At 37.5% G+C, this 22,984-nt stretch overlaps 2 protein-coding genes and 1 long non-coding RNA gene across 3 annotated transcripts; 1 reads left to right on the forward strand and 2 right to left on the reverse strand.

Moving 5' to 3' along the window:
• Window positions 1-5,764: 5,764 nt before the first annotated feature.
• Window positions 5,765-6,515, reverse strand: LOC148959576 (uncharacterized). Its single transcript, XR_016144036.1, has 2 exons — window positions 6,400-6,515; window positions 5,765-6,013 (listed from the first exon to the last, which is right to left on the reverse strand). It is a non-coding gene; the product is annotated as an uncharacterized LOC148959576 (long non-coding RNA).
• A 7,626-nt stretch (window positions 6,516-14,141) lies between these two features.
• Window positions 14,142-15,994, reverse strand: LOC135689191 (uncharacterized). Its single transcript, XM_089110132.1, has one exon. The coding sequence runs from the start codon at window positions 15,638-15,640 to the stop codon at window positions 14,534-14,536; it is 1,107 nt and encodes a 368-aa protein (XP_088966258.1). The 5' UTR covers window positions 15,641-15,994; the 3' UTR covers window positions 14,142-14,533.
• Window positions 15,995-19,117: 3,123 nt separating this feature from the next.
• LOC135689254 (uncharacterized) lies at window positions 19,118-20,638 on the forward strand. Its single transcript, XM_065206416.2, has 3 exons — window positions 19,118-19,276; window positions 19,662-19,853; window positions 20,311-20,638. The coding sequence occupies exons 1-3, from the start codon at window positions 19,222-19,224 to the stop codon at window positions 20,535-20,537; spliced, it is 474 nt and encodes a 157-aa protein (XP_065062488.2). The 5' UTR covers window positions 19,118-19,221; the 3' UTR covers window positions 20,538-20,638.
• The last annotated feature ends 2,346 nt before the right edge of the window (window positions 20,639-22,984 follow it).

Raw genomic sequence — 22,984 nt, forward strand, 5'->3', positions numbered from 1 at the left:
GCAACAAGGAATGGTCAAAGTTTGAACCCAATAATAGTAAAACTTTTGAGTTTGCTGACACTATTGAGATAAATCTAAAAGCCAAGAAGTGCTCAACAAAAATTTACAAGAAGGAAAGAGTTCAAGAGATAGAAAGGTCGGAAAACAAATCAGCAAAATAAAGCCATACTGGCAATGCCTCGGTTTTGCTGATACATCAAAACTTCACTGTGACGAAAGAAACTCGATTTCATGTCTCATCAATCTGACGTCACAATAGGCGTAAACCCCTATAAATGCGCCACTGGCATTCCTTAAATCAGAGTATTTATGGTTCAATATTGAACACTGTTTACGAAACTTGCGAAAATGTCTGATACAAGTATATCGCGAAACAAGAAAAGAAGAATGCGAGAGAAGGATCGCATGATTATGCTGAACGAGGAGCTGGTTCATTTGAGGCAACAAATGGCTGCATTGAAAGAAGGAAGCAATCGTTCGTCAACAGAGATGGCAGAATTGCGATGCACAAACAAGAAACTTCTTGACAGTCTGTATACCGAACAAGAAAATTGTCAAGCACCAAGACAAGTATCCGAGGTAAGATGCTAAAGATTCTGAAACAAAAAGATAAAAGCCCTTATGATTCTTCGTTTGCTCTTAGAAATTCATACCTATCTCTAAAAGTGGATGAAACAGTATTGTAATGGAAATGATAAAAGATTGAGGAAGATAACGATAATTTTTATGTTTAGGGCAAAAGGAATGTATTCTCAGATGTCACTTTAACTGGATACACTGGTAAAAGAAGCTTTTCTGAAAATTGTAAAAATTGTATTTTAGGAACTGGCTGCCCCTCTTGAAGAAATGGATGCACATATTTGCCAGTCAGCTACGGCAAAGCATTGCACATCATTCAAAGACAAGGAGTCTGAAACAGATGTTGACTCTCAACCCGATCTTCAGATTTCCAACGACGATGCAAATGAAAAAGAAGATTTGAAGGAAGAAAACAGCAGCCTCAAGGAAGAAATCGAGGAGTTACAAAAGCAACTCACTGATGAGAGAAAGAACAATGAAGATAACAAAGTCCAAATTGAGTCTTTGAGAGTCAAAGCTAAAACATTTGAAGACCATTCTACCCTTTTAGCTTACGAGCTCCACGAAATGACGGTGGATAGAAACTCTTTGCTGAATGCACTGGATGGCAAGCACGAAAAGATCAAGACTAACGAAGCAAAGTGGAAGGCAAAAGTTAAAAAGATGGCTGATCAACATGAAGTAAAACTCTACGATGAGCAGGTCAAGAGTTATCGACTGCGCGTGCAAAACAAAAATCTTAAAGCTGAACTCGATCAAGTGAAGACCCAGCTGGAAGATCAGAAGCTACAATTGACAGTGACAACTTTTCTAAATGACATTGTCAATGACGTAGAAGGCCTCGTTAAACAGAAGGAAAGTGCGTCACTTAGAGATCACATTCAGCAGCTGCAGTTTGAACTTGCTCAGGCAGAAAACGTGAAGAGACTTCAACAACACAAAGAGGAGCAGGGAACAGAGGAATATAAGAAGCTTTTTGATCAATATCAAATTGTTGAACAGCAGAACCAACTGCTTGAAGAAGACAACACACTGCTTAAGAAGAGAGTACTTGTGATGCGCCAGGAAAACACCGAGGCCCACAAAAAGTTCTTGGAGGAACAAACTGACCGAATCACTGCGAAGATGTCGCTCGTGGCACAAATAAAGCAGCTTGAAGAGAACTGTACCAGTTTAAGAAAGGCGAATGCAACCCTATCTAAAGATGGCCAACGTTTAAAAAGCGCCTTCGAGAGAAAGAATCAAGACAACAATGGACTGATGGAAGTCATCGAGGAGCTTATGGAAAGAGTTGAGGAGAAAGAAAACATCATTGAGGAACTTCAAGCAAGGAAGCGCAGAGGATGTTTACGAAGATTGCTTTGCTGGAGATGATCAGGATGGGAAGAGGAACTCTTATTAACGAAATCAATTGTATTTGTGTTGCGGGAACATTTTGAGATAGTCATTCTGCTTTTTTGTAAATATTAAATCGGTTTTAATGATATTTCATTGCATAAAAATCAGCTTTTAATGACAATTGTTTCTACGTTTTGGACACGATACGAAGAAGCCATGCATGGTGTTTATAGAGAAGATTTGATTTTGGCACTCACTGTTCTAAATGAAACCTTAAATGACAGGCATGTTTACCGGGAATTACCAAAGCGGTCATTATACTCTAAAGTTGTCTTTTTCGTTTCAATTAATGAATATTTAGGAGATATTGATTAGTTTCTGTACCAGTACCTCAGAAACAATATTATCTTGCAGCAATGCACCAATCATTGATCGACTTTGGCCCCTGTTTTCTCTCCTTCAATGCCCCACTTTTAGCACCAATTGGTTGTAATAGGGGGTGTAATGTGAAAGCAACACTTCTTTTGCATGCAAAAATTGATGATAGAAGGAAAGATATCATATGTTTATCTGATTGTTGTGAAAATATGTTAAAATAGCACCTGCTCAATCACTAATTATTCACATGACGTGAATTATTCACACCTGAATAGATGACAGATTGACATGCGATTTCAAACAAAGAAGCCCTCATCTAACTAGATACATTGTTCAGTTGTCAATGGTGCAGATTACAGATTCGATACTCTGGCGCTTGAGCTCCTGCCAAAAGTTACACTTTGAAAGTAGCACGAGGTCTTGACACATCGAGAGGATGGACCAGCTTACAGCACGATAAGCATAGCTTCACAGTGACCTAAAAGTTACCTTCAGAAAGTAAAAATAAAGGTAGGTAGTAAAAATAAAAAATTATGCCATGCCTTTTTGTTTTGACACATAAGATATAAAATGTAAATTTAGTTTTAGCCCCTCCTCCTATTAAAGAAAATTCAAAAAATGAAGGAAACTTCTTCCCAGTTGTTAAAAGGAAAACATTCCAAAATACCTCTGCACTCCTGTAAGTATCTTAACTTCGGTGCTGCTGTTTTACAACAAAGACCTAGAAGCCTAGTAGTATTTATCCCAAAGTAACATGATAAGATTGCTATCTCAATTTTAACTACTCCAGGCACATCAGTTGCATACATTACCCTAACAAGCCAGTTTTAGCCCAAACTTGTAAAACACTCTTTCTTTTATAACAACAATTTTATAAGAACACGAGCCTAAAAACTGGTCAAAAGTTAAGAACACATTAAAAACAAGCTGAGGCTGAGCTTCTGCAAAATGCAATTTTGAATAGCGTTTCTGAACAATAGAGGATTTTTAGCGATGCGTGGGTGTTTTTTTGGTGAATATTCAAATTTGTCAGCAAATTGAGGCTGTCTCACTCACTTTGTCGTCAAATGAGACCTGAACACCTCCTTAGAGCGAAAACGTTAGCAATAGCACTGCTTACGCCCTCTTAATTTAAGAATAAATTAAGAACAATCAAGCCATAGATTTTCGAAAAATTAAGAACAGTCAGCCTGAAATTAAATTTACTGGTTCTTATAAAAAAGAGAGAGTGTAGATACTAAGTAAAAAGTGATACATTGCTTTTCGTTGTTTTCTCGTGATCACTTCATCATGAGATCTGATAAAATCTTCATTTAATAGCTTTATTTTCTTACTTCTAGACTCCATAAAAACATTAATAAAGTCACAAAAAGACCAGTTTTTAAAATTGAAGCAGCGTAAATTGATGCGACCTGTAGTTTTCAGGTCACACTCGTGTGCCATTTTTGCAGAGCTCTGGTTGTTACAGAAAATATGCTGGAAGCATTCAAAAGCAAGATTTTATATAGCTTATAGTTTACGATTTAAGTTTCGTTTCAAAGGTTGCTCGCAAAAACGTCAATGATCAAAGGGAGCTAAAGAAATCGTTACAGAAGTACCACTTTTTGAAAAAAAGCAGCAGCCTTGTTTTAGAACTGCGCATTGTTGTGATCGAGACCCTCGTTTTCAAACTTGGCCTGAACTGGATTTTTGAAACCAGTGATTTTGCTTTCGTAACTTTTACAGCTTTCCTATCCTTTTTGCATGGCCGCTAATTCAAAACGGGCGAAATGAAATGAAGCAATGAAGAAAAAGCTTGTTGTGAATAGGTTTCAGGAAGCTTGACAAGTTTAATAAGCCCTTTATTAATAAGCAACTTGAATAGAAACCAGCGTTGATGTTACATAAGTATTTACGAGAAAAGACAGGAGCAAGCTCTACGTATCGAGTAAATTTCGATAAAATCTGTTTTTCTAGCAGTAAATTTTGATACAGCATGTTTCTAGAAAATTAGGAAATAAGTTGATAAATTTAAATAATGGGACGTTTAATCGAGTCTTGAGTATTAGAAATTGGCTGAAGTACAGCGGAAATAAAGGCTTGTAAATGACGGAAAATATTCTTTTTGGCTTTTAGTTCCAGGGTGACAAACTGGCTGCATATTCTCATTAAAAATTAATTACCAACAAACCTGCATTAAGTTCCAACTATTTCATATTGAATGGTCGCAGTAAACAACAAATTAAACAATAAACGCAATATTTCAAACAGCGCATACACTGTTGACAAAACTGGCCCAGGGATTACATTCGACATTTGCCTGTCATTAAACATTATTTCATATAGATTGGGTTGTAGCTTCTATTGTGGATTCATTTGTGTACAGATGATATTCGTAGAGCTTATGTTTTAAATGAAAATAATATGTTTAGCATTCGACGCTTCTTTAAATATTTGCAAAGAACAGAATTTTCCAATTTCAGAATATTTTCATCATTAAAATTAACTCAGCTTTTTGTACTCTTTTCAAATTTATATCTCAAATCTTGTCTTATGTACTCTATTGAATCGCAAATTTCTTTTAACTAAAGTCTACGCCAAGAAATTCAACTTTTTCAGTGGTAAGGAACTGCCAAATTAACCGATATTAAAAATAAATTAACTGTGTTGCATCCACTTTGTTGGTAGCTGCCCTACTCTCCTCCCCCCCCCCCACGCCTAAAAAGTTCTTCAGCTGGTCTTCAACCCCTTCCTCGAAGCTGCTAATGAATATAGTAAGCATCTTAGGACCACTTTTTCTCGTTTACATCCTTCGAAACAATAGACAGAGATGCAACTTTTTGTTTGGGGGCGGGCAGCCCTGATAATAATGTGAAAAAACAGCCATATTTTACAGCAAAAAAGAATTCTACTTCTAGTATTTAAGTTTTTTGGGGAGAGCCAAAGCACCCTTCCCTTCCGGTATCTCGGTCCTTATTTGAAACAATCTTATAGTAATTTGCTTTAATTTTTCTTTCATTCAACGAGTAGATGCAATTCATCCCTAAATGCGTAAGTGTCTACCGCATAGTCAAATGCTCGAGGCAAAAGGTTGGCGGTCCCTTTCAGAAAACAAGACAAAAAACAGCCCACTATTTTTCTCGGTTTATTTATATCAACCGCTTTGATATGTAAAGATAAAAATGGAAAACAAAACGTGCAAGTACAAGAAGTTTCTTAGTCAGTTCCTGGCTTACTTCCCGTGTTGCCTGCGTCTGTGCCAAGAACGTCTGCGGAAGCTATATCTGCGCCTGTAACGTCTGCGGAAGCTACTTCTGCGCCTGTAACGTCTGCGGAAGCTACTTCTGCGCCTGTAACGTCTGCGGAAGCTACTTCTGCGCCTGTAACGTCTACGTGAACCCCAGGCAAGAGGATCTGATACAGTGCTGTCCTTCGCTGTTAGTTCAGAATTGTCTAAAAGAGACCAATTAAACACAATTAAACACAGAGCATTTCATAACAATTACGTAGTATTTCGTTATATAAAACTGCTAAAGAACCAACGAAATTAAAAGGCGGTAATTACCTTCAGCTACATCACTGTCCTCTTCCGGTTCCGTAGCATCATTGTCTTCATCTTCAAAGGGTTCTTCAGCTTCTGGGTCTTCCTCTTCTTCGCTTGTAGAACCTTCCTCTACATCAACCTCTTCCGGAACACTCTTCTCCGCCACCTCGTTGGAGCTATCTTCAAAAGCTGCTCCTATCAAAGTAATGAGAAATTATGATGTAAGGAACATAAAATTGCTTCTGGAAAAGTAGAATGGTTTGGAAAACGCAGATTGTCTGGGGGTTAACTTAAGTCGCAAAGCCGAAACGACATGTTAAATGATGTGGCAGCGTAAAAACACTTTTCAGAAGGGGGAGCACGACAAATTTGCTTCTACTTACAACATAGAAAAATTGTTGCTCCATACAACAAGTTTACATTAGCTTACAATGTGAAGCCAGATAGTATGCATTGTATACTAACTTACGCACTACTATCCTTAAGCTTTGATTTTTCATAAGCATCGATAATCCTTAAAGGAATCATGGAATTTTTTCACCATTACCTAAAAAACCAATAGAAAGCAAAGCTGCACCTACCGTTGATTGAAATGACGAGTCCAAGAAGGACACAAAACAACAACACTGCCTTCATCTTGGAAGAGGTTCACAACTTTACAGCTCCAAACACCACTCCGCCAACACAGAATATCTCTATTCTGTTCCTGCAACTAAAACTACGAAGCACGAGTCTGCTTTTTATACACTGTATCTTGATTTCCTGTTGGCATAGTTACTTTATGGCAATTTTCCGCTCTTTGCTGCTCCAATCACTGAACTATGCTTGTCCCTGCGGGGCCTTTCACTTACATTCTATTCTTTCGTATGGTTGATGACGATTTGATAACTAGTAAGTTACAAGTGTTAATTGTGCTTGAAGAATTCAAAGGAGTCAAAAGCACTAGGTTTCATGAAACAACAATTAGAAGAAAAACCCCTTTAATACGGGACTTGGGAGTAATGAAAATAGTTATAAACCTTTTAAAGGTACTTTGATTAATACTGAGATTTCGTTACTTTTCCAAAAGGATGATTAATCACATGTTAGTGAATCAAATCTCAAATTTATCTAAATGACATATAAGGTGCTAACCTATTCATAGTTTGAAGAATATCCATCAGTTTTAATGCGTGAACTGTGAACCATTTTCAAACGAGTTAGCCACGTTATGCAACAGAAACGAATAAAGAAGCTTCCTTTACGCACATTAGATTTGCATCTGGCAACAATTTCTTAATTGCTTGTGAAAAAAAAGATAAACAGAACTCATTCACCAGCATTCAATTGTCTAAAACATTATAAAATTTTCTAGGAATTATTTTGCTATTCGTATTAAAACTAATTGCTTCCTTAAACTGGGCAATTTGCCCCCGCCCCTCTCCTATCGGCTGCCCGAGTTGTGGGTTTGTAGTTTTGATGCTTTTAAAAGCAGATCACAAGGAAATATTTTAGATCACAGCCTTGATTTTCCATTAAAAGGCTCCAATTTTGCTTAGAAGCAATACGTAAGAACGCTTTGAAGAGACTTCATGTCAAATCTTAAAGCCTGAATCCTCAATCCTAAAAAAAGTCAGTATGGAAACGGCGTGACCATAATGTCATGAACATTTTGCTAAATTTAATAAATTTTAAAAAACGCAAAAATTTCAATTCCACGTCCAAATCTAAATTGTTAACTTCTTTTAGTTTTAGTCCTTGGTAAAAACACATCCCAACCAAATTGTTATCTTTAGAATTATGTGTGAAACAACCCAGCTAGTCCTTGCAATAAGCCAGGATTTTTAGCGTAAGTGCAAACATTTGACAATCTACAGCACCCGTCCATAATTCATAAATCTCGTACAATTTCTTGAGGAGAGCGTGGCCCTTTTAAAAATGCCCCACCGCTCAAAAACCCTTAAAAATGCCATGAAGTTCTTGATGGATAGTTAAATATCAGAAAAAACGAAATTATTAAGAAAAGTATTAGGAATGTTATCAATCGGGATGCAATATTTTCTTTTAGTTCTTGTAGCTTTTGCCAGACAACATCAGTTTAAATTAGATGAAACAGAAAATCTGAAGATGGTTGTGCATTCTCGGCTATACGTTTTATACAAGGAGGATAAATGCATTTTCTCATGGCAATTATAACCGGATCTTGGAAGTGGAAAAGTTTCTTTCGGTTCGAAGGGACGAAAAATTAAAAGAGCAATGAATAAGAACTGGAAACCTCGTCATGGTTCATGATCAGAAGAAATACATTCTGTTTCTACATTTTGCAAAGATTTTGAGATTGATTCTAACCTCTCTCACAGTGGAGGAAATTGTAGGAGGGGGGAGGGGGTGTCAAGTGTTGGTATTGCTAAATTGTATGGTATTGAGACAGGTATTGCTAAATTGTCAGTAAGACACAATTTATCGGTAAATTATGTCATTTTTCGGGAAATTTTATTGTTTCTGTTTGCACTACCACCCCTTTCCCACCAAAAAATGAATTTTCACCACTGCTCTCTTCCTTCGGTAGTCAAGAGTAAATTATCATGTAGCAAGCTGCCTGATTATCTTTGGCACTTTTTTACGGAGCACAACATTACGAGGTATATTGGAGTATATGATGAATTTGCAATGCAAAATAAAAATTTTCTATGAGCGAGTAGTAGAATCCAGTTCTCGATAAATGGATGACTTTACGCACAATTTGTCAAAATATAATATTTCTTTTCTTTTAACATGACAAGGATGGAAATTTTCTAGTTTAGCGTCCATTGAATTGTGATCTGCAATTTTTTGAAAAATATTCGCCTCCTTTTCCAAAATGTTTAATGTTGATTGTTCTATTCAATTAATTCATTTGGAAACAGCTATTGCTTATTTGAGGTGACTGGGAAAATTTGGTCTTGCTAATCCATAACGCAAATAAGCCTGGCTTACATTAAAGGGTGCCTTTAAAAGTGGGTTAAATGGGAAATCTTTTTCCACCTGGTGAATGCATTGGACATATTTACGCCTTGTAAAGGTTTCTTCAAATAATCAAAATTAATGAACAATCTAGAGGCATCAATTGCTGATGAAATACCCGGAGAATGCAATATCTCTCTTATTACTTCAACACAATTCCTTCAGCTGTTACTTGAAAATGTTGATGTTTGTTTGAAAGGGAATTTAAGTATAATTGATACATTTTTTAAGAAAAATCCAGGGTGACCCTCAGTCCAAAAATTGTGCAAAAAGGGAGCTTCTTTGTTCGTTTTTGTTGCATATTTTTGTCATTGTGCAATTTTAACGTGGCTGTCTCGTTAAAATTGGTTCACAGTTCGCGCATTAAAACTGATGCGTATTTTTCATACCATGAATAGGTTAGCACTTTTTATGTCATTTAGGCATAGTTTAAATTTGAGATTTGATCCACTAACATGTGATTAATCATTCTTTTTGAAAAGTAACCACATCCAGAGTATCCTAGAGGGTAGCATCACCATATTTACCACTCCCAAGCCCCGTATTATCATCAGCCTACAAAAAAGGGATTCTTAGTTTAATTTTTTTCAATGGCGACTGGTGCCTTTGACTCGTTCAACTTGCTGATTATCAAGTCATCACCTCCCATAAATTAGAGTTAAAGTGTAATGAAAAGACCCCACAGAGACCGGCATAGTCTGTTAGGATCTTTTGAATAAGTAACTATGTAAAATTGAATTCAAGATACGAGGTATTAAAAGCAAACTCGTGCAGTTTTCGCAGTTGCGCTTAGAGGCTCAGAATAGAGGTATTCTGTGTTGAAAGAGCAGCTGTTTGGGCTGAGAACGCTGTGAACCAGTTCCAAGATGAAAGCTGTTTTGGTGCTTTGCGTCCTTCTTGGACTCGTCATTTCAATCAACGGTAGGTGTAACCTTTTATGCTTGATATGTGTAGGGAAGTAGAGAAAAAGTTCCATGATCTCTTTTATAGTTATCGATGCTTATGAAAAATAACGGTTTTAGGATAGTAGTCCGTACGCTAACTGTGTAGGTATACAATTAATTAATAGTTTCTGACTTTACATTGTAAGTCGATGTAAACTAAGTGTGTGAGGCAATTATTTTTCTATATCTAAGAATAAGTATATTTGTCGTACTACCCTATTTGTCGAAAAGTGTTTTTACGCTGCTAAATCATTTAACATGCCGTTTCGCCTTTGCGACTGAAGTAAATCCCCAGACAATGGGGTGAGGTTACTTTCATACTAAAAACAGCCATTTTCTACTTTACCATAAGCAACTTTATGTTCCTTACATAATTTCTCTTTACTTTGATAGGAGCAGCTCTTGAAGATAGCTCCAACGAGGTGGCGGAGAAGAGTGTCCCAGAAGAGGTTAATGTAGAGGAAGATTCTGCAAGAGATGAAGAGGAAGACCCAGAAGCTGGAGAGCCTTTTGAAGATGAAGACAGTGATGCTACGGAACCGGAAGAGGACAGTGAATTATCTGAAGGTAATTACCGCCTTTTATTTTCGTTGGTTCTTTAGCAGTTTTCAGTGGCGTCACCAGCTCGAAAAAACTGGGGTGGACAAAGACAAATTTTCTCGGCCACGCTCTTCAGACTCTTGGATGATGATTTTTTTGTTTTATAAATTTTGAAATTTTCAGACAAGCCACTGTCCCAAGCAACATTTTTCAAAACCGTTGCTTTTTGCCAGTTCAAAAATCGAAATCGATCTGATTAGCACCCCCCCCCCATCCCTCCCCCAAAGGTTTTCCAACAGATTTTGAGAAACTAGAAAATTAGCTTCAGGGAAACATGGGGTGGAAATGTCCACGCCAGTCCACCCCGTGGCGACGCCACTGGCAGTTTTATATGATAAAATACTACGTCAATGTTTACTTCGATGAAAGGCTCTGAAGAAATATTGCATTGATTGTTTAATGGAAAGAGCCTTTCCTCAAATTTATGTCTCTCATCGTTAAATGTATTTTATACGGTTTTCTTTTAGACAATTCTGAACTAACAGCGAAGGACAGCACTGTATCAGATCCACTTGCCTGGGGTTCACGTAGACGTTACAGGCGCAGAAGTAGTTTCCGCAGACGTTACAGGCGCAGAAGTAGCTTCCGCAGACGTTACAGGCGCAGAAGTAGCTTCCGCAGACGTTCTTGGCGAAGACGTTCTTGGCGCAGACGCAGGCGACACGGGAAATAAGCAAGGAACTGATTAAGCTGCTTCTACTTGCTCGTTTTGTTTTTTGGTTTTTTTGTTTGCATATTTCAAGTAATTTATAAAGGTAAACTGAGAAAGATATTTGGTTTTATTTTCTCTCATTTTCTGAAAGAAACCGTCATTCTTTCGCCAGGACAATTACCTTTATTTACTTCCAAACTGCATGTGCCTTCACCAGTAGTGCTGAATTGCTACCACACATTTGATACAAAATTAAAGCTACAATCACTGCCAAATTTACTTGGAATACCTGAAACTTTGCGCTGTGCTTTTCTATTTTTCATTTGTTTTCTTGAATGCTAGCACTTCCGCTCCCCTTTCCCCCCAAAACAATGTTGAAAGAATAGAAAAATATCATACAAGGCACACGAAAAAGCGTACTCCACAACCCCTTCCTTTTCTCTATAGTAAATCAACATTGTTCCTAGGGGGACAGGGGGGTGGCTGAATTTGCCTTTGAAAACTTATGTTAGTGTTCCAAGACTTTTGGCAGTCATTGTAGCTTTTTTCCCATCGATTTTAGAGATATAAAACAAGAAGAAGAGGTTCTATGATGGGTTTTTTATGACATCGGCAGCTAAAGGGTTGAAGCCCAGTAGAGTAGCTTTTAATCATGGAGGATGGGGCAATTACCATGAAACGTGACACAACACAGATGTATTTCAAATGATGGGTATTTTGACAATTCCTTATCACACAAAAAGTTGACAATTTCGACAATTCCTTCAGTTAAAGACCTTAAAAAACAAGTCAATACTGGCGGAAATAATTTTAAAATACTACAAAAGACCCTGAAAATTTTATGATGACACACTGAAACTTAGGAAAATGGGGTTCTTATCCTGTTATTTTGGAGTTTCTTTCTCGTGATTCAACCACAATCATTTTTTCAAAAGAAATAGGCTATAAGAAACGGGGAACTTGACAGTCAGAAAAAGTTAAGAATCTTCAGTACTCGAAGCAAAAAAATTAAGACACTGTTAAATCGTGATAAAACTGAGAACAAGGAAATTTTGAAAAATCCAAGAACATGATTGCCCTGTTGGCCTAGAAATTAAAACACAAGGGATAAAAATATGCTTTCCACATCTAAATACAGCATCAGAACAGGAGTGAATCTCTTGAAGTGATAAAAAAGGTCACGAACATTTCATAACATCATTCATGACATCATAATTAAGAAACTCTTAAGAAACAATGAGTACTGAAATTTTCAGAACATTAAGAAACTGGAGTATTCAACATCGACCTTTGTTTCTTATAAAAAAATGAGTGTAAACCATAAACTGATCCGATTGTTTTTCGCATCTGACTTAATGGTAATGTAATAGGCCTTTAACTAACAAACCTAATTTACTGTTTGACTTCAATTCAGACCTTGCTAATTTCGACATAATCTATAAAAAGGTTTATTAGCGATTCCTTGTGTTCCTAACTCAATTGAATTCATCTGTTCATCCTTCCATACAAGTATTTCAACGAATACCTTAATCAAAAAGGTATGCTTTTTAATGTTTTAAGACCAAACATTACGCCGAGCATCCCGATTCTAAATGTATCAAAGTACCCCCTTGGTTTTTTAACAAGTAATCAGGGCCGTATCCAGATAGGTTTCAACCATCTTGAGGGCAAGTAAAAGAAGTTGTAAGCAACTGCACAATGTTCTAACACTAGAAATTTGACGGCTGGTGGCAGTTGCATATCAGAAATCATTTTAAAATATTTTCTATCTCCGTTGCTTCATTTCGTTTCGTCCGTTTCAAATCACCATGGAATCACCGACCATGCAAACAGGTTTGACAGGTTGTAAAAGTTCCCAAAGCAAAATCATAGGTGTCAAAAATCCAGTTTAAGCTAAATTTGAAATCGAGGGTGTGGAGCAACAAAGAATGCAGTTATGAAAGCGAGGCTACTGCTTTTTAAAAGTTTACAAAAGCATCGATATGATTCACCCATACTACTCTGGCCCGAGCTAAAACAACTTAATGTGTTTATCTTTTGCAGAACAATTTCATGCTAAACCACTTTTCTTTAGCGCATATACCCTTAGAATGTGCAAATAAGTACTTTCTTTTCAATAATAGCAGAGAGGGGGAGCTGGGTAACAGGAAGTATACACGTTTATAAAGAACATACATGGTGCATCTGCTTGAATTTGTTATTCAAATCTAATTACGTTTGCTTTAAAGGAGGAGGGGGGAACTTCGGTGTTTGTGGGATGGCGATGTTGAGGTAAAAGCGTGCGGTAGGACGGAGGCTTTGTGATAAAGGTTTGATAACGATGAAGGTTTGACTTTGCTAAAGTTTGATAACGTGTTTACGGGTATTCGCTAATGGAAAACGTCGGGGATGTCAAGCTAGTTATATTTTATTTTTCAAATTTAGTCCGGGTTTCCAGATTTCTCCAAAATTTTTAATTTGTTTCTTTAGGTCCTGGTACACTTCAAAACCCTTCTCCTTCAAGTGCGCGCTTCCCATTTGAGAAAGTTTGCAACCCTTAAGGTTAAACTTACTTTAGAGGGACTAAATTCTTAAATTCTTCATTTTTGAATCCTCTCTAATGGGAGGAGAGGCTAAAACTAAATCAACTCTGTATGTGTCAAGACGAAATGGCATAGACATAATTCATATTTTTACTTCCTTGCTTCTGAAGGTAGCTTTTAGGGCACCGTGAAGCTATACTTATTGTGCAGTGATCTAGTCCTTAATCTCGATGTGACAAGACCTCGTGCTACCTGTGCCGACAATTACAGATTGCTGGCGACTCCCCTCAATCTGGCTGAAATTTTTGGCAGGAACTCAAACGCCAGAAACTTGGATCTGTAGTCTGCGCCATTGAAAACTGAGCAATCCTTCTAGTTAGATGAGGGCTTCTTTGTTTGAAATCACATGTCAAGCTGTCACATGATCAATTCACGTAACGTGAATAATATGAGCAGATGGTATTTTAGCATATTTTCACGATATAAGCGGATGAAAATATGAAATATTTATTTTATTATCAATGTTTGCATTCACATCACACCCCCTACTGCAACTAATTGGTGCTAAACGTGGGGCATTGAAGGAGAGAAAACAAGGGCCAAAGTCGATCAATGATTGGTGCATTGCTGCAAGATAATATTGTTTCTGAGATACTGGTACCGAAAATTTTGATATTTCCTAAATATTCATGAATTGAAACGAAAAAGACAACTTTAGAGGATAATGACCGATTTGGTATTTCCTGGTATCCATTTTCAAACATGCCTGTCATTTAATGTTTCATTTAGAACAGTGAGTGCCAAAATCAAATCTTCTCTATAAACACCATGCATGGCTTTTTCGTATCGTGTCCAAAACGTAGAAACTACTGTCATAAAAAACTGATTTTTATGCAATAGCAATATCATTAAAACCGATTCAATATTTACAAAAAGCAGAATGACTATCTCAAAATGTTCCCGCAACACAAATACAATTCATTTCGGATAAGAAGAGTTCCTCTTCCCATCCTGATCATTTCCAGCAAACCAATCTTCGTAAACATCCTCTGTGCTTCTTTGCTTGAAGTTCTTCAATGATATTTTCTTTCTCCTCAACTCTTTCCATAAGCTCTTCGATGACTTCCATCAGTCCATCGTTGTCTTTATTCTTTCTCTCGAAAGCGTGCTTTAAACGTTGGCCATCTTTAGATAGGGTTGCATTCGCCTCTTTTAAACTGGTACAGTTCTCTTCAAGCTGCTTTATTTGTGCCACGAACGACATCTTCGCATTGATTCGGTCAGTTTGCTCTTCCAAGAACTTTTCGTGGGCCTCGGTGTTTTCCTTGCGCATTACAAGTACTCTCTTCCTGAGCCGTGTGTTGTCTTCTTCAAGCCGTCCGTTCTGCTGTTTAAGAATTTGATATTGGCCAAAAAGCTTCTGATATTCCTCTGCTCCCTGCTCCTCTTTGTGTTGTTGAAGCCTCTTCACGTTTTCTGCCTGAGCAAGTTCAAACTGCAGCTGCTGAATATGATCTCTTAGTGACGCACTTTCCTTCTGTTTAACGAGGCCTTCTACATCATTGACAATGTCATTTAGAAAAGTTGTCACTGTCAATTGTAGCTTCTGATCTTCCAGCTGGCTCTTCACTTGATCGAGTTCAGCTTTGAGATTCTTGTTTTGCACACGCAGTTGATAACTCTTGACCTGCTCATCGTAGAGTTTTACTTCATGTTGATCAGCCATCTTTTTAATTTTTGCCTTGTTTTTTGATTGAATGGTCTTGATCTTTTCCTGCTTGCCTTCCAGCGCATTCAGCAAAGAGTTTCTATCCACCGTCATTTCGTGGAGCTCGTAAGCCAGAAGGGTAGAATGGTCTTCAAACGTTTTAGCTTTGCCTTTCAAAGACTCAATTTGTATCTTGTTATTTTCGTTCATCTTTCTCTCGTCAGCGAGTTGCTTTTGTAACTCCTTGATTATTTCCTTGAGGCTACTATTTTCTTCCTTCAAATCTTCTGTTTCATTTGCATCGTCGTTGGAAATCTGAAGATCGGTTTGAGATTCAACATCCGTTTCAGACTCCTTGTCTTTGAATGATGTGCAATGCTTTGTCGTAGATGACTGGCAAATATATGCATCCATTTCTTCAAGAGGGGCAGCCAGTTCCTAAAATACAATTTTTACAATTTTAAGAAAAGCTTCTTTTACCAGTGTATCCAGTTAAAGTGACATCTGAGAATACATTCCTTTTGCCCTAAAATTAAAAATCATCGTTATCTTTCTCAATCTTTTATCATTTCCATCACAATACTGTTCCATCCACTTCTAGAGATAGGTATGAATTTCTAAGAGCAAACGAAGAATAATAAGGGCTTTTATCTTTTCGTTTCAGAATCTTTAGCATCTTACCTCAGATTCTTGTCTTGGTGCTTGACAACTTTGTTTTTCGGTATGAAGACTGTCAAGAAGTTTCTTGTTAGTGCATCGCAATTCTGCCATCTCTGTAGACGAGCGATTGCTTCCTTCTTTCAATGCAGCCATTTGTTGTCTCAAATTAACTAGCTCCTCGTTCAGCATAATCATGCGATCCTTCTCTCGCATTCTTCTTCTCTTGTTTCGCGATATATTCGTATCTGCCATGCTTTCGAGATTAGTAAACAGTGTTTCGATATTGAATCATAAAACATTCTGATAAATATATGGCTAACATCGAATTTATAGCGATTTTCGTCAGTCTGTGACGTCAGATTGATGAGACTCGAAATCGAGTTTCTTTCGTCACAGTAAACTTGGGATTAATCACCCAAATGGAGGCCAGGAGAATAGAGCTCAATCTTTCTTTTCAACGATTAAAGTTTTTGGAAAAAGATTTTTATATCAGAATCATTGAGCCAATTGAATTAGCTTAATAACAAACCCAGCCAAATTTTTCAAGCAATACGAATCTGCATTCAACCCAGTTTGTTGATATAAAGTGGATTATTAGTTTCCTTATTCTGCTTTGCAATGGGGCGCAATAAGAAAAGTGTATGTTTTGTTTTTATAGAGATATCACGTCCACAGTCATTTTCTTATATCAGAAAAAGGGACTAAAGTTAAAACAATCCTTGAAGAGTCTGACCGAGGTAAAAAGGCATAAAAATGGACTTGGGTTTCAGGTGGACTTGCCAAAAGTCTCTTTCGCGGAAAAAACGGAAGAAGGAGAAAACAAGCGAGAGACTTGTGGCAAGTCCAGGTTTCAGGACCGTGAGAGACTTTGCTTATCGAGCAGTGTTCTGGTCATTCTAAACCCTACCCCCCTGCGACGTTTGTCTGAAATCAGTGGCGTAGCCAGGGTATTGGGATGGGGAAGGAGGCAGAGACTAACGGAACCAAAGTTTTACCTGACCATGCCCTAAAGAATTCGGAAAAAACCCTTTCTTGTCACTTTTGTTTAAGATAATAAATGCAATTGGTCTGAGACGGGCAAGGGTACTGACAAATGTCTGAGACGGTGTGGAAGAATGGAAAGAGGAGTCCTGTATGAGCGAATCCGGCAACAAAAGTTTGCTACCACGTAAATTAGATGAGCTTAGGATAAAAGCCAGGATATGTTTGCAGCCATCATCTCTCGAGATCCTTAGACAATGTGCCCCCTACCCTTTTCTCAATGGCCCTACCAATGGTTTTTTATCAAGAAAATATCAGTCTTAAGTAGCTTTTTATGATTGGCCCGTTTATTCAACAACTTTATGCTTCACAATTCCATTAATATTCTGAATCTTGTTGCTCAATTTGGTTTTTACAGTTGTAAATCCCTCCTGATTTTGTATTATGTCTCAAGAATCACATCCTCCCAACCCCTCTGAGGTTCTTATTTTACTACCAATATGCACTTTCCAAATACAAAATTTCTGAGCATTTGGGGGGAGGGAGGTAGGGGTATTAATGCCAAAGAGACATGATCACCTTTTGTTTTTAGACAAATTGTTTACAAATTTTAAACCTTTTTTTGCTTACAAAACCTCATTAGTTGATCATCTGCCTCTATTTCGAAATATTTCATTTGAAGGTTCCAGTGATGTTGGCAAAGCACTGAAATTATAAAGAATTGAAAAGTATTCTTTTTCTTTAAATTTGACTGACCAAATGAGATACGTTACACTCTTATACATGCCGTCTCTTCTTTGGAGTAATTTTCTTCTTCTGCATGCCAGACAAAGGAAATTGTTGTTCATAAGCTGAGTTTCTCACAAGATTTTTGGCTTTGGATCTAGATGTGAACACAAGGGTAGTGCAATAAAAATTATTTGCAGCCTTCCTAGCCCCTTACCCAACTATGTTAAATAAATATGATAAAAAACTCTCTGCATTAACTTTGTTTATGATTTATCAGGAATTTGAATTTATTTGCTTGTTCTTCTATGTCTAGGAAGTTGATTCATTCAGTGCTCTTCATATTTTGGTGTACTTCAATTGTTTCATTTCTCATCTCCAGAAGTTTCGCCGCTTGACTGGAAGAGAACAGCGATGCTACAGAACCGGAGGAGGTCAATGAATTATCTGAAGGTACTGACTATGTCCTCTAATGAAAAAATTTTTGGATTGAAACGTAAATTTTTTTCCCGGACAAAAGTATGGGGGGTTGGTTATGCTCCACAGCAACTGTGTTTTGGTTTGAAACATTGAAAAAATCAAGCACACAATAGAAGCCGGTGATTGGCTAATAATATTTTGTAAACAAACCCGCTGATTGGACTAGAAAAAATGTGCTAGTTTGCCATAAGAAGAAACACATTATGTCTAGAATCATAAACCAATTTCTTTCAAGGTTTTTGGAGTAATTGGTATTTTTCAAGCATGCGATATCCTTTTTGTGAGAAGAAACAGTGAAGGCTTTATCACAGAAAAGTCGAAATAGGCCAATCAGAAACACGAGCACATGACTGTATAGGTTGACCAATCAGTGCCGCTTGACCAATCAGATCCACAACTGGGTATATATATTTCTTAGCGTGGAGTTTTCGATCTATGTTCTGACGTTTTAAACTCTGAAGAGTGTCAGACGAAAAGCTTTAGTTTACTAAATGTTTGCTTTTTTCAAAGCCATTTACAAGTTTTGTACCACCAAAAGGTTGAATCCATTTTCACTGAAGGAGGTTGCACAAATGTGGGACACGTGACTACAGGGCACTGTTCAAAGTCACGTCACCCAAATGGCTGTAACAAAAACCCACTTGTAGCCTTGCAGTCTCTTTGAAAAGTTATGCCAAGGAGAGTTTTTCTATTAGGTATGGTTTAATGGAATTTTTGTGCCTTTGACTTCCTTAAATTTTTTCGAGCGCACTCGGCACGTTTAACTTGGTAATTATCAAGTCGTCATTTCCCATATCGAAGATTGTAATGGAATGTGAGAGGAAGGCCCAACTGGGACGGGTTGGCTTGGATTAGAATGGATCTTTTCACTACAATGAGGGGTTTGTAAATCCGATAAAATAAGAAAAACCCTAGAGGTATTTGGCAATAATCAAGCTTTATCCCAGAAGCGTGCTTTAACAGTTGAGGGGGCTGGCTATCTGACAAAAAATACCAATGCTAACGCGAAATCAAGATACTAGGGTATAAAAAAGCAGACTCGTGCAGTTTTAGCAGTTTCGCTTAGAGGCAGAGAATAGAGATATTCTGTGTTGGAGGAGAGGTGGTAAAGTACGTCTGAGCTGAGAACGCTGTGAACCTGTTCCAAGATGAAGAAGGTGTTGCTGTTTTGTGTCCTTCTTGGATTTGTCATTTCAATCAATGGTAGGTGCAGCCTTGCTTGCTATTTTTTGTTTAAAGAGCTGGCGAAAAATGACACATGTACTTGATTATATTTATTAGCACTTCAAATAACTGCATCTGTTTCATAGTGGCCCCCAAAGCCTAGAAAAGGCTTCTCATTGTAAGTAAATAGAAATTTATTGTGACGAGTAATAATTTTCGTTGGACTAGATTGTATAAGTTGAAGCAAATATGTCGTGTTAACCACAATTACTTGCTTTCGACTTTGAGACTGACTTTACCCAGAGACAATCAGCTTTTTTGCTCGTAAATACACTATAGTACTAAGCCCATGACATTTTCATATTCACCGAGCAATTATTTATTCAAATAGCGAGGCTTACATTGCGTTTCTTTCATTTCATAGGTGCAAGGGTTGAGGAACAATTGGTGGAGAAGAGTGTTCCGGAAGAAGTTGATGTAGAGGAAGATTCTGTTTGCGATAAAGAAAATGAGCCAGAAGCTGAAGAGCCCTTTGAAGACGAGGACAGTGATGCTGCAGGACTGCACGAGGACAGCGATGCTACAGAAATGAAAGAGGACAATGAATTATCTGAAGGTACTAGTCCCAGAGGGGTAATCCCATTAAGGCCTGACAGGGGGTCCAGTCCGTTTAGGGGTCTTACCAAACGAACCAGTTTCGATAATAACACAACGGCTTCAATAACTTAATTTCCATCCGTATGCTACCATTTGAGGCTTATTGTCAAAAAGGTATACCATTTGAGGGCCTTTTTAAACATTTAAGCTTTGGCTTTCTTTCACTCTAACTGGACCTCCCTGTTAGGCCGCCCCCCCCCCCCCCCCCGGTTGTCTTTTAACGTCTTAGAATCTTTGGCAATAAGATGTGTAGAAATTTCAGTCGATGTAAAAGTTTACACTTCTAACAATAGCTTTCAATGTTATTTATTGGTAATTGAGGCTCATTATGGTCCTCATACAATATAATATCGAAATTTTGTCTTTTTTTAGTTATTATGAAATCTTTATTTAAATTTTTTAATGGTCTCTTTCAGATAGTTCTGATCAGTTAGCAAAGGACGGCTCTGTATCTGATCCACACTGGCGGAGACGCAGACGCAGGCGCAGACTTTTTTGGCGCAGACGTTTTTGGCGGAGACGTTTACGGCGAAGACGTTCTTGGCGCAGACGTTCTGGGCGCAGACGTTCTGGCCGCAGACGTTCTGGCCGCAGACGTTCTGGGCGCAGACGCTCAAGGCGAAGAAGATCGTGGCGCAAATGATACGGAAAATAAACGAAGAAATTTTTAAGATCCGTCATTTTAACTTGTGTTTTTATGTTTGCTCTTTTAAAGCGGTTGATTTAGATTGACTGAGAAGGAAATTGGGTTTTTTTTCATTTGTATTCTGACAGGGACCTAAATCATTTAGCATTAGACAATGAGCTCTGTTCGCTTCAAAATGGCAAGTGCCTATCCATATTTTTGAAGGATGAAAAAGGAAAGCAAAAGGTCTAAGGATCGTTCCTTTATGATATTCGCAGCTAGGGGGGGGGAGGTGATTTGTGCCCCATCAGATAGATTATTGGGCTTTGGAGATGGGGTATCTACCACCAAATGTGATTCGTTGCGGAAACTCTATCTGAAAAATGCAACATTTTGTGAAATATTAGAACCGGTATTCTTATATTTGGAGGATGAACCTCAATGCCGGCGACTTTAAAATTACCCTGATTTTGCTTATTTACTTAAAAAATCTTAGATTACGTTAAAGTTCTTTTAACGTTAAAAGGATTAGCCAAATTTACCACTAATAATACAAAAATACCACATGACTGGGAAAATACTTTTGACGGAAACTGAAACTTCAAGAACATAGCGCTGTTACCCTAGTATGGCTTGGCGGTATAAAAAATTTCAACCATGATAATATTTGCTTTAGAATTGAAATAACCTATGAAGAATCTTTATTTTATCTGATGAAATATCCTTGCAGTGTAACATTCTTGAAGTTCTGATTAATTTCATACTTGTTGCAGTTTTCGACTTAATTTGTAACAAAGGGTCACTATTTCGCTATTAAGTAGTATATCGGTGCCAAGAAAGTGCTTTAGAATTGCAATAACCCCACAAAGTGATTGAATTTTTTGCACCAAAATGTTTATTACTTCAATATTTTAAACGCAAAAATCACCCTTATCATCCTTATCCTGAATATACCAAAGTACACCCTATTTTCCTATTACTCTGTTGGTCAGGTTATTATCTAGCAAGTAGAGAGCTCATCCAAAAAGCACTGGTAATTGTATATTTAATTTATAGGCCTGTTTCCTAACATTTAGAGATTGTTCAATCAATAATGAGTGTGAAAAATGGATTTTTCACAGTTTTCTTGCTAGGGAGACGTTGTACATGCCCTCTACCTGCTAGGAATTACGTAGTGAAGGTCCAACCTTGAGGTCAAAATCTTAAGAAATCTTACGCAAATTTGAGGTCTAGCACCTAGTAGAGTTGATTTTTGGAAACATTCTAAAACAATTCTCTATCTTTGTTTTTGTTCATTTCACCTATTTTGAATCATCAGCCATGCAAATGGGTTGCCAAACTCAGAGTTAGCAAAGTCAAATCAAAGGTTTCAAAAATCCAGTTAAAGCTAAATTTGGAAAGGAGGCTGAGGGGAAACAAAAATTGTAATTATGAAAATGACGTTGCTCTTGTCCTATAATGTAGAAAACAGATTCTACATCAACAATGATCCAATAAAATTAAATTCCCTTTGAAAAAATTTTACGTCATTGTAAAACAACCTTCATACAGAATTGGTGAGTTTCATCTGATAAATTTTGATTAATTGAAATAAATCACGTCTGATATGTGACATGGTACGCCTTTTCGGTGTCCCTTGGCCTTTTTTGGCACAGGTTGTACTATTGTGATGCGTTTGTTCATTGTAGCAGCGCTCGAATAAGCATTATATTGTGTCTTTTACATGCCCAAAGCAACACGCGTGCAAGTGTGCATTGGCATTGGGTGTACAGACTTTATGTTCCCACCATAGTCTCATCCTGACACGTTACAAGACAACCTAGAGTTGGACTGTGGAGAGCAAAGGTTTTTCCCAGCGATGCAAACGGCTAAATTGACACACTACCTCTAGTGGCATTCGGTTCTTTTGCTAAATTTTACGCTGAAACTGGTGAGATTATTTTCAGTTCTTCCTCTTGAGTTACATTTTATTTTCTTATTCTTACACAGTGATTGGGAATGTCTTCTCAAAAGATGCACGCCTATTGCTGAGCAACGAACTGCTTATTTAGCTTACATGCAAATCTTTGAGATGAATTATTTTGGTTGTTGTTTGACAAACCTTTTACTACTTTTTACCATCAATCCAGGCTTATCTGAAAACTACTACAAAGATGAATATGTCTTCACCCATGTCATTTTGTTTCGTTTTTGTAATTTGCATTATTGCCCAATGTTTAATCATTTAGCTCCCCCTTTTTAAAGTTTGATCAAAGTTTGGAGTAGTTTAATCGTTTGCCTTGCAAATAACTACTTTCGCTTGCTACATGGCTCTTTTCAGTTCTCTTGTAGTTGTTTTCCTCCAGTTATTCCAATCAAACTTTCTTATGCAAACACCTTTTACAAGCTTCAGCCAATTACTGGGTTCAGACTTGGGTAGTTTATGCTAGGTTAGTGGCCCAATATAGACCCCCCACCCCCCAGAC

Source organism: Rhopilema esculentum, chromosome 9 (assembly GCF_057945365.1).
Source record: "Rhopilema esculentum isolate cy_ngs chromosome 9, ASM5794536v1, whole genome shotgun sequence".
NCBI lineage: Eukaryota > Metazoa > Cnidaria > Scyphozoa > Rhizostomeae > Rhizostomatidae > Rhopilema > Rhopilema esculentum.